Raw genomic sequence first — 12,451 nt, 5'->3', positions numbered from 1 at the left:
TCATTGATAGTGGTTGCTCACATCGCATGACCGGTGACAAGAACAAGTTCATCTCACTTGAAGAATTTGATGGTGGAGTAGTGAGATTTGGCAATAATACACCATGCTTGGTAAAAGGTAAAGGTTCAATTTCATTAAATAGAAAAAGTAATGCTGATGATGTATATTGGGTTGAAGGATTGAAGCATAACTTGTTGAGTGTTGGTCAGCTAAATGATAAAGGTTATCATCTTGAGTTCAAGAATGGAGTGTGCATGATTTTAGGAAACAAAGGAGAATTGATTTCTACTTGTAAACAAACAAAAGGTAACTTATTCCATTTGAATACTAATGTTAACAATTGTTTGGTTGCAAAAGTTGAGGACGATTGGTTATGGCATAGAAGATTTTGTCATGTAAATTTTGATAATTTGGCTAAGGTCAGCAAGTCAAGCATGGTTAGAGGTATGCCACAACTAGTCAAAACAGACAATGTGATTTGTAAAGAGTGTCAGTTGGGTAAGATGACTACTTCCTCTTTCAAGAGAAAATCATTTTCTTCTGAAAATATTTTAGATTTGGTGCACATTGATTTATGTGGTCCTATGAGGACTAAGAGTTTTTATGATGATAAATATTTCATGATATTTACTGATGATTATTCAAGAATGATGTGGGTTACATTTTTGAAGGAGAAGTTTGATGCTTTCAACAAGTTTAAGGTATTCAAAGCCTTAGTGGAGAAAGAAACCGGTAAGAACCTAAAGTGCCTGAGATTTGACCGGGGTGGAGAATTCACATCACCTGAATTTATGAAATACTGCGATGAGAATGGAATCAAGAGACAACTATCTACACCAAGGACACCACAACAGAATGGGATTGCAGAAAGGAGGAACCAGACCATAATTGAAGCATCTAGAACAATGTTGATACAAGGAGATGTACCTAAAATGTTTTGGAAAGAAGCAGTTAGCACTGCAGTATACACAATGAATTGGGTACTGGTCAAGAAAGGTAGCGCCAAAACTCCCTATGAATTATGATATGGTCATGCTCCTAATGTTAGTTATTTCAAAGACTTTGGCAGCATGTGTTACATTAAGAGAGATGAGTATACCAGAAAGTTTGATCCTAAGAGTGATGGAGGATCTTTCCTTGGTTATTTAACTAAGAGCAAAGCATTCAAGTGCTTTAACAAAAGAATCAAGAAGATTGTGGAAAGTGTTAATGTGAAAGTTGATGGGTATTCTAACAAATTTGATGATACTAGCAAATCTGATGCAATATAAGACAGAAGATAGTGATCATTGAACCGAAAGTTCAAAATGATGCTGAGCAGAATAGTGTGGAGGATACTGCTTAACTAGAAGATGAAGATGAAGAAGAAGAAGAAGAAGAAGAAGAAACTTCTATACCAGAACCAGTTATACCTAGATATGTAAAGTTGAATCACTCTGTAGAACAGATAATTGGAGACAAGAATGCTGGGGTACAAACAAGAAGAAATATCAGAGAAAGCGCTTCTCTGATTTCCATAGTTGAACCTAAGACAATAAAAGAATCTCTCAAGGATGATGATTGGATAAAGGTTATGAATGAGGAGCTTGATCAAATAGAGAAGAACAACACTTGGTCACTTGTCCCCAGACTAGCTGATAAAAATGTGAATGGTACTAAGTGGGTGTTTAGAAACAAATTGAATGAAGATGGTGAAGTGGTTAGGAACAAGGCTAGATTAGTTTGCAAAGGATATGCACAAGAAGAAGGTGAGGATTATGGATAAACCTTTGCACCGGTTACTATTTTTGAAGGAGTAAGAATGCTACTTGCATTTGCAACATTCAAACAATTTAAGGTTTACCAAATTATGGATGTTAATTTTGCATTTTTGAATGGAATTCTAGAAGAAGAGGTTTACATTGAATAACCAGATGGGTTTGCATTGACTGAAGACAAGGACATGGTGTGCAAACTTCATAAAGCTTTATATGGACTAAAGCAAGCTCCAAGAGCATGGTATGAGAGACTCCATTCACACTTGATAAATATTGAATTTCAAAGAGCCAATGAGGACAACAATATTTACTTGAAGACAGAAGGAGACAAGTTATTGATTGCAGAAGTGTTTGTAGATGATATCATATTTTGAGGAGGTGATGACATGAGTTTAACTTTTGTAGAAAAAATGAAAAAGGAATTTGAATTATCTTTGATAGGTGAAATCAAATTTTTCATTGGTTTGTAGGTCCAACAGATGAAAGGAGGAATCTTTATCAGCCAGTCTAAATATGTGAAGGAGGTATTGAAAACCTTTGGAATGAAAGACTGTAAACTAGTTGGAACCCCTATGGTTACTGGTTGTAGATTATCCAAGGAAGATGATTCAGATCCAGTTAACAAAATTCAGTATAGATCCATGATTGGGAAACTACACTATGTTGTTCATAGCAGGCCAGATATTGCTCATGCAGTTGGTATAGTGGCTAGATTTCAGAATAATCCTAAAGAGACTCATATGGTTGCAGTGAAGAGAATTTTCAGGTATCTTAGAGGAACTATTGATTATGAATTATGGTATCCATACAAAGGCAAATTCTCTTTGAAGGTGTTCATAGATGCTGATTGGTTAGGTAATATAGATGACCTAAAGAGAACAATTGATGGATCATTCTTTCTAGGAGGAAGACTGGTATCTTGGACCAGTAAGAAACAAAGTTGCATTTCTCAGTCTACAACAAAAGCAGAGTATGTGGCTGCATCTATGAACTGTACTCTTGAGCAATATGGATGAGACATGTATTGGAAGGATTCAAGGAGACTATGGTAGAACTGGTGGTATATATTGTGATAATACAAGTGCAATAATTATTTTAGAGAACCTGATATTGCATGCTAGAACAAAGCATATTGAATTGAAGTATCATTTTCTGAGGGAAAGAGTGCAGGAAAAGAAAGTCAGGATGGATCATGTGTCAAGCAAGGAGCAGTTGGCTGATATATTCACTAAGTCATTTCCTAAAGTGACCTTTGAATATCTCAGAGGCAAGCTAGGGGTTATACCCCTACCGAAAATCAACTAAGATTCTGTTGTAGCATTAATCCAATGGACTAATTGAAAATATTTCACTATGGATTGATGAGAAGAGGGCTACTCCTCAAGGGGAGAAACATAGATGAAGAAAACACTTGCAACAGGAGATGAATTTGACACTTTGCACCTTTGGAATTGTTGTCAAAGGGGGAGAAGAAAAGTGATAGGGGGGGAATTAAAGCAAAGGAGGAGAAGAATAGTGAAGACCAGAAAGAGAAGAACTGATGAAGGGAGAAGAACAAGTACAACAGTCATAACAGTTAGTGTTCCAGTTTTGCATGATGAGATTTTGGTGAGCTTTTGGTATTGCTATTTTGGTGTTGCCATCAATGCCAAAGGGGGAGATTGTTGGCATAACTGATGAAGATAATGATAAGGAGATTGTTGGTATATGAAGATGTTGATGAGATGAAGATGACTGATAAAGTTGATGGAAATTGTTGGCTAGATGATGATGATATAGTTGTAAGTTGTTTGATGAATTTATTTATATTGTAATTGATGGAAACCATGTTTGCTTAGTCATCTAAGTCATCTAGGCCTATCGGTTAGCCTATCCGGTAGAGGAATGTGTTAGACAACAAAACTACTAAGTTGTTGTAAACCGATAAACAAGAACAAAGCGATGATCAAGAGACTGTTACAGATGATTGGTGAAGAGTTAGACATTGCAGTTTTATAAGAGTGTTGAAGACAGGAACACACACCTATGTTCCAAACCACATCAGTAGATTCAATGTATTGCATGAGTTATGATTGACTGTCATGAACTCTATGAAGAAGAATGTATACCGGTAACAAATCTTTAACTGGTAATGATTTATGGTTTTGTGGTGGATCTTATCATGTTAATAACTTAGTGATGATGTGTCAGAATCTGTGTGTAATGATAAGATGGTGTTTGAGTGTGTACAAGGATCAGATTTCTTGGGAAACAACAAAGTTCTTAGTAAAATGTGACAAGGGTTTGATTGCTTATCAAATTGATGTGCGGTGATGTACGATGATCATTCAATGGTGGAAGTTGTCTAGAAATTTGTTGTAATGATCTGTAATGTAAATTCATTGTATTTTGAATGTAGTTAGGGTTATGTAGTCGACCTAACTGAAAAATATATTTAAGGGCTAGTTGGAGAAGATATTGTGTGTCGGTGATTTGAGAAGAAGGTGTTATCAAAGTAGATCGAAGTATCTGCATGTGTGTAGCAGAGTTGAGCTGAAAAGGATCTGTACTAGCAAGAAAGAAAGTGTTGTGATCATATCATTTGCCCTATTGTTCCCTAACAGTTACAACAATTTGAAATCCCTTAACTGGGTAGATCCTAACAACTCTTATATTGTAAATCCCTTCATTGGGTGGTTCATTAACTTGGGTTTAAAATCCTCTAACAAGGTTACTACTAATAGGGTAGAGCTCCTAACAAGGCTGAGGTTAATCCCTTAACCAGGCATATTGTAAGCTCCTAACTAGGCTAGGCCTTTAACCGGGTGCATTATGAAAGAGTGCAAATATTTTGTGGGTGCTAATTCCCACCGTGGTTTTTCCCATTTGGGTTTCCACATGAAAAATCTCAATGTTCATATGGTGGTTGCATTGTTGATGCGTGCATTTGATATCTTTACATTGTTTGCATAATGATGAATACTTGAGTGAATGATTTGGTAAATCTGCTAACCGGATTTGTTTGAGTTGTTACCGGTACTATTTTTTGAAGTATTGTAGAATTTTTTAACTACTGATTCACCCCCCCTCTAAGTAGTAACCAGATCCTCATAATAATAGAGGGATGTATATATATATATATATATATATATATATATATAGATAGATAGATAGATAGATAGATAGATAGATAGATAGATAGAGAGAGAGAGAGAGAGAGAGAGAGAGAGAGAGAGAGAGAGAGAGAGAGAGAGAGAGAGAGAGAGAGAGAGAGAGAGAGAGAGAGAGAGAGAGACTATGCTTCATGTTCCATAGAATGTGCTCCACAAATTAAGAATGTGACCATGTTGTGACTTTGAAATAGGTTTGGATATCAAGCCTATAGGCTTGAATTATTTGTTTTCCTCCATTTCACATGTATTTGACCTTCATTCTTGTTTCTCAACTTGAATGGAATCAGGTTTGTACATTCTATAATGTTTTTTAATAAAATTACCACCAAAACTGTACACATCTTCTAATATCAGGCATACATTTTGATGATTTTAGTGCAAGTTATGTGATGTGTACACTCAATTATGTGATTTTCAAGATGCATCCAGTTTGAAATATCATAAATATATATATTCAATAAAAAATTATAAAAAATACAACTTCTAGTACTCACTCTTAACTATACTTACAATCAATTAATTTTTCATAATATTAAATGCAACAACAATAAATAGAGGAGTGCACACAGACACTATGCTAAGTTTAACTAAAAAAATAGTAATACTTTTGTGTTTGTGAAACATTTCATCATCTTACTCTATAGTAGTTTAAAAACTAGATTCAAAGTACTACAAATCCTTATTTTTTAGTATATTTAAGTTTTGAATATATAAATCTCAAATTACTCATTCAAGTTCAGATTTTGTTGATCTCAAAGAGAGAAAAAGTGACCGCTTTTGACCCCTTTTTTATACCATTTCCATACACTTACATTGTTAATCCAACAGTTTAATTAATCAATCAATCTCTCTCACACACATAATTTATAAATATTTATCAAGAAATCAAATTATTTTCTTGTTATCTAATAAGACAAATAAAACAACTATCATTTCTCATCTGCAATCATAGAATTGTTTTAAAATATTAATTTACTGACTAGAATAACATCTATAACAAATAACTAAAACTCCATAAATCGTATTAAAAAAATAAATTCATATTTCTCAAACTAAACTAATTTATAACAAACAAATAACTTGAACCCCATAGATTATATTCCACACAAAATTAGACTTCTCAAACTACAGTAATTTATAACAAACAATCTCCAAGGGAAGTAAAAGTTTTAGTGGCTTATCTAAAACATACTTAACAAAGACAGTTTATCAGTTCATTTATCACCTCATTCATGTCTAAATACTCAAATTTATTTTAAAATAGAAAAAACTGCAATCGACTCTTTAGAACCTGCACAACATAAGGTCCTATGTGGCCTTCAAGAACTTATAAATGTTGAAGAAAGATTCTTGGACCGGTCTCTTTTTTCAAATGAACATTTCATCCTCAATACCTTGGTGAATTTTTGGAAGAGTGATAGCAGAGGAAGAAGATGGGTTGAAGTGAGGGGATGCAAGAGCCTCCACATAGAGGCGCCCTCTGTAGGCTGCAAGATCTGCGTAATAGACTGGAGGAACCAGAGATATGGGCTTTGTACATCTGGAGTAAGTATAACACAAATCATTGATCAACTTCTGCAACTCATCCGATCCAAATTCATTATCATCCCAAAGAACATGATAATGGGTGGGCTTGCTGGTCCCTCTTTGCCCATCGTGACTGCACAGAAAGAAATCAAATTCTCTTGGATGGACAATCACACTATCAACAACTGTACCAGGCGGCACATTGCCCGATTTAGTGCCCCCATTCCCCACGGGGAAGAGCCTTGTGTGATGACGCTTCTGTGCTACAATAAGCGAAACAGAGGGATTATACCCATGTTGAAGCTCACCAAATGCCCTCCTCAAATCCATGAGCTCTTTGTTCAAAACCATATGGAATTGCCCTTCGCTCACTCCATCTCTGAAGAAAACAACCCTTTCAGGCAGCTTCGAATTCTTTTTCAGATATACTGATAACAATTCCTTGCACATATCTCCCAGATCTGTGATGTCTTCCTGACCGCTTTCCTGGCACCGCATTTTGAACACATAGCGGGTTGAATATGGCCAGTTTATGCTCATCACAACCGCTGCAATTGATGGGCTTTTCTCATTTCGCTGGCCCGGATGATTCACATCTGCTCCAAAATACACGACGTGAGAGTTCCCAAAACGTGGGAACTGATTAGAAAGTGTTCGAGCCAGTGCCACGTTGCTCCCGCCGACTTTTGCATTGATTTTTAATGCAAGATTTGCCAAATATCTTGAGAATTCGATGTCGTTGAAGTTTAGAACACATTCAAAGTCGCAGCACTGTGATATTAGGCCTATCTCTGTTTCACAGATGAGCTTGAGGTTTTTGTACCCACTGTGCTTGGCCCCCATTATGCAGATCAAAATCTGAAGCTTCCCTTCGCTTTTTCTGTGGATTGCCTGAAGAGAATTCCTTAGATGCGGGACGTTGTCCAACATTGATATTGATCTTGATTCGAAAACTGTTGGCTTTTCTGCCATTTGGATGCCCAGATCTTTGAATCTCACCACCATTGCCCTGCAGAAATTCTCCATTGATTTCCTTTGCCCATCTTCTTTTGGGTTGTGCAAGAAAGAAACGATTCCCCATTTGTCAATTGGTTTTGGATCAAAGAGTTGGCGATTGTGTAGATTCCATTGGCAGTCACCCTGTCGAGGAATGATTTCGCAGCTGTTCCCCAGCCTGAGCTTAGGTGGGGCTATCACACGACCAGTTACATCAGTCATTTCTGAACCCACTGACATGTGATAACTCTCAAGAACTGAACCGCTGCAATTACCATCGTAATGGAAGAAAATGAAATTATATCCGGTAAGAGTAAAGCATAGAAACATAATAAAAATGGATATACATAAAGATAAACAACAAAAATTAAATTAATTTTGAAATATATGTATAATGTAATTGTTTGTATTAATGTATATGAATAATAATTTGTACTTCATACTTAAGGAAATTGTACTTTTATTAGATTTATGTTTCTTCATATACATGTAAAGAGATATATGATTAATAAATAAACTCTCATATATGTATATATGTTAGTCATAAATCGATATCAAATTTGTAATTTTTGAAGAATAAAAATGAAATTTGAATAATTTTAATTTTGATTGTAAGAATATTATAAATGTTAAAAGTGTCTATTATATGGGTGTGTATTGGTTCAATGGTGGTGTTGTTGTTGTGTCTACCAAGTTTCAAATTAAGTTTATATCCAAGAATTATAGAAACAAAAATATTTTGAAAAATAAATTATTGCTCTTATAATCAACTGAATATTTAACACTAAAAAATATTTTACAAAATTGAATTTGTTGTTTTGGTGTGGTCTCATTCTTGTTATTGAAAATTCACATGTTTTATATTCTAAAGCTACTAAGTAGATAATAGAAATGATGGATAAATCTTTTAATAAATTATGGATCTAGTGAGCTTATAGTTATCAAAATGCAACCGTGTACTACTTTTTGTTTTCATCTTTTAAATGTCTAACCCAAAGTTATGGACAAAAGAATTTTTATAAATATTAAAAAAAAATTAAGTAAAAATCTAAAAGTGGAAACCCAAGTTTTATTCCTCATGAGACATTTAAAAGTGGAATTCTAAGTTGTGGCTCTTGGTCTTTCATAGTTGACTTCTAATATGGAAATGGTTTCTACATAAAAGGGATTTCTAAGTGGTCACTCTTGATCTTCTATAGGTTATTTTTAATGTACTAGGTATAAGTTTTCACTTATGATCACACTCAATTTCTATCATCAAGAAGAGAAAAGTGAAGAAATGAGAAAAAATGGAAAACTCAAAGAAACAAGATATTTATAATCAATATTCAATTAGTATATTTACACCTAAAAATTTATATTGATTAAAGCTATGAGATTTCCACAATCCATTATATTATTCATTTGTTACTTCAAGATTCCATTGTACCAACAAATTTTTATGTCAACTTCGAATCACATTCTCTCTGATTAGAATGAAGAAAATTCTGAAAAAATGGAAGAATAATTTATATTGATCTAATATTAACACTCATAGGAACAAGATATTCAATTTAAAATCTTCATAACCATTTAAACTCATCTTATTCAACAATTTTAGCATTATTCCTGAACCAAACGATTCCCAAGAAGAAGAAAAATCAAACCAGGAATTTTCTTACCCTGTAGGCCCGTCCACTCGCTTCACGATGTCAATGATTTCTCGGAATCTGTCCCGCACCTTAGGGCAAGCCACTTCCGTCAACTTCTGGAACTGACGAGAATTGAGATCATCTTTGGGGAACCTCTGCCCTACACATATTTCACAGAGCTCCATGGGAATATAGTTTGGCCTTTCTGGGTTCCTGCTCACATCCAGGCAAGGCAGCTCCAGGAATCGTATCTCCAAATGGTAACGGTCACTAAAGTAATCCACAAGTTGCCGTTTCTCCTCTCTCTCTCCACTTTTGAAAGTAAGTTGTCTGGTGCTCTGTTCAGTCAGTCCACGCACAGTAAACTTCTGTTTTGTGCGTCTATGTGTGACACTCACCTTCAATCCTCTCAAAACCCTTTCAACCTCCTTTCTAGCCTTGGAATTCAGAGCACAATTCTCCCTAAAGTACACTCTCCTATCCCTCAGATAATCCAGCACTCGAATGCTCTTGTGAAAGGCCACAACTGAATAATCTACCTTAAGAGACAGACCTTTGGCTGTAGGACTGAGACTAATAGAATACCCAATAGCGGCGGCTGCGCCGCCAGTGAGATTCCTATGGCGTTCGGGAGCTTGATCATAAAGGCTACTCCCTATTATAATCATGTTCTTGCTGGGATGCTCCCTTATTACCAAACCCATTGCTTGCAGCAATTCATAGCTTGAATGCCGTTTTGAATCTCTTCTCAGAAACTCTTCTAATCTGTGTCCATCAAGCTTCTTAACGAACTTCAAAACTACTTTGTACTCTTTTACTTCACCGTTGTCTAGCTTGACATAAAACTCACCATCTAGCAAAGAGGACAAACAGTACAACTTCCTTTCCCCATCGTAGATGGGCAATGCCTTTTTGAAATCTGGGCGGTCTTCGACTAATCTGTTTTTTACTTCATGTGCATCTGTTCTGGATATGGCGATGCTCTGTGTGGTACGAGCTTCTGACTTGGGAGTTTTGTTGTGGGATTTCAGTGTCATATCCACGTCGTACTGGAAGATTTGCAGAGATGGGTCGTAGTTGACGACGAAATGATTTGCAATGAGGCGAATATCCGTGTACCCGTTTTTTCCTCCTGGGTCGGGTCTGCTCATAGGCTCCAAATCACCCCCGCTGCCGCAACTGCTAGCGGAAGAATTGCCAAGCTTGGGTTTATGGGTCTCCACTTTACCTGTTTGCTCGGCAGAGAAACGTCAGATCACTTATCCAGATCCATTCCTAAAAGCTATGAATTACATGGCAACAAAAAAAACTACATATATGGAAAAAGAAATGAGTTGTCTAGTATACTAAAGGAGCTTTATGTTTGAAATTGTCTCTATATTACCTTTCTGTTTGAGATCTTTTCTTTAGTGAGTCAAAACATCTTATTTCATTAAAACAGAAGATCTTCCCATAAAAACACTTTCAGAAACGTACGGTTTCATTTTTCTGATGTACAAAATTTATATAAGAAGCGCTATGTTTGTTATCTCTTTATCACTTATTGTACTGTGTTAGTGTACTGTGAAGTGTAACACAGTTCAGACGATAAACCAATGATTGCAGTGTGAAGTTTAAGCTAATTCATCTTAGGTTTAATGGTGAAGTGTAACAGAGTTCAGAAGATATATTTGTGCAGGGTGAGGTATCAGAAAGGGAAAAATGAAAGAAAACAGGAAAATTTAGGGAAGAGGAGGAAGTAGTTGAATATGTTTCAATTTGTGGATTTAATGTTACAAATATTTTTAAAAGTATGGTAATAGTAGTGATGATTTTAAAGTTCATAAGATTGATAATAGTATTTATAATTGAATGAAATGTATTCTTTAGATCTAAAAAGAAACAAATCATGTGATGTTACATAAATACACCAATAAAATATGATTTAATATACAATTATCAATCTATTCTTTTTTAATATCATTTTAGACATATCAGCAGAAGACATGCTAGCATGCCATCATATTTGATGATGTCAACTTGAAACTTTAGTTATGAATAAAGACCTTACCAAATAAAATTACTATGAAAATTTGACAAAATTGAAATTTTCACATATGATTTTGAGACATACAAACTTAAGACACTCAATTACTAGATTCTCTCCCTTAATTGCCAAAACATTTAAGAATACAATTTCATTTGATCTAGCACCAATAACTGTGTCATTCGTCCAAGAACTGATGTTTTTAGCTAACTGTATCGTATTTAATGGATTCATCCCTCCAAGAACTGATGGTTTTGTCATATGTGTATGTCTAGAGATGTTTCAAACTCTCCGTCTGCTTAAATTCTGAGATTCTTGATGATCTAAAGGTCCATATAGAAGAATTAAAACGAAATACTTGGATAATAATAGATAAATTTGGAAAAAATTGTGTTATTGTCGTTTCACTTCTGGTTGAAAGTTTACTATAACTTTGTCATACATGGTGGATTCATTACTGTTTTGTCATGTGTATATGTCCACCAACATTTCAAATTTTCCTTCTGGTTAAGTTCTGAGATAAATTCTCGACGATTTCAAGATCCTTACAGAAAAATTAACATGAAATACTTAGATTATAATAGATAAGAAAAAAACTGTGTTATTATTGTTTCACTCTTTTTTTTGGTTAAAGTTTACCACCTCATACATTCAATCTACTGAAAAGGAAATTGTAACATACTATAACAATAACCAGGCAAAAGAACAAAAATGAAAATTGCAAATTAGACCTAGAATACAAGAGTATTACTTACCTAGAGCCAAGTGTTGTGGCTTAGGAGGGTGCTTTCCTTTCAAGGGAGAGGGTGAAGGCAGGAACTTCAGAGTGGGAGTAACAGGGCTGGGAGCAACCCCAGGGCCCCTCCCACGACCTGTTGGTTTCCATTGGCGTTCCTCATTTTGATCTATTCCTCTTCCTCTAACTCTAACTCTAACTCGGCCTCTTCCTCTCTGGCCTGAGTCTTCCATTGCTATTCTCTTTCTCTTTCTCTTTCTCTTTCTCTTTGCTGGTACTGGTACATGGTATTATGGCCCATCCACATTTTGTATTTCAGGTCCTGGAGTATAAGACAGTATGACAAAGGAGTGAACGATGAAAACGGGAATTGTGCATACAAAAGCTCGTCACGAACGGGGAAAGAAAACAGCGGTCCCTCAATTTCCTTGTAGAGATCGCCAAAGATATAGTTTTTATGATGCACTATCCTAGTTCCCGTCGGCCTACATTCAATGTCCTTATAATTCATTATCGATCCGGCTGTTATGTTTTGAACTAATCGGATATATCTAAGTTTTCCTATTCAATTTTGTTGACCTCTAATTTGAGTTATATTTTGTCGACACCTTTCAACACTCTCCATT

General features: G+C 35.4%; 1 protein-coding gene across 1 annotated transcript; it reads right to left on the bottom strand.

Moving 5' to 3' along the window:
- Window positions 1–6,277: 6,277 nt before the first annotated feature.
- On the bottom strand, window positions 6,278–12,058 carry LOC131048369 (protein argonaute 2-like). Its single transcript, XM_057982312.2, has 3 exons — window positions 11,845–12,058; window positions 9,094–10,291; window positions 6,278–7,697 (listed from the first exon to the last, which is right to left on the bottom strand). The coding sequence occupies exons 1-3, from the start codon at window positions 12,056–12,058 to the stop codon at window positions 6,278–6,280; spliced, it is 2,832 nt and encodes a 943-aa protein (XP_057838295.2).
- Window positions 12,059–12,451: the final 393 nt, after the last annotated feature.

Source organism: Cryptomeria japonica, chromosome 8 (assembly GCF_030272615.1).
Source record: "Cryptomeria japonica chromosome 8, Sugi_1.0, whole genome shotgun sequence".
Taxonomy (NCBI): Eukaryota; Viridiplantae; Streptophyta; class Pinopsida; order Cupressales; family Cupressaceae; genus Cryptomeria; species Cryptomeria japonica.
The sequence above is the reverse complement of the archived record's forward strand: the minus strand, read 5'-3'. Positions and strand labels throughout refer to the sequence as shown.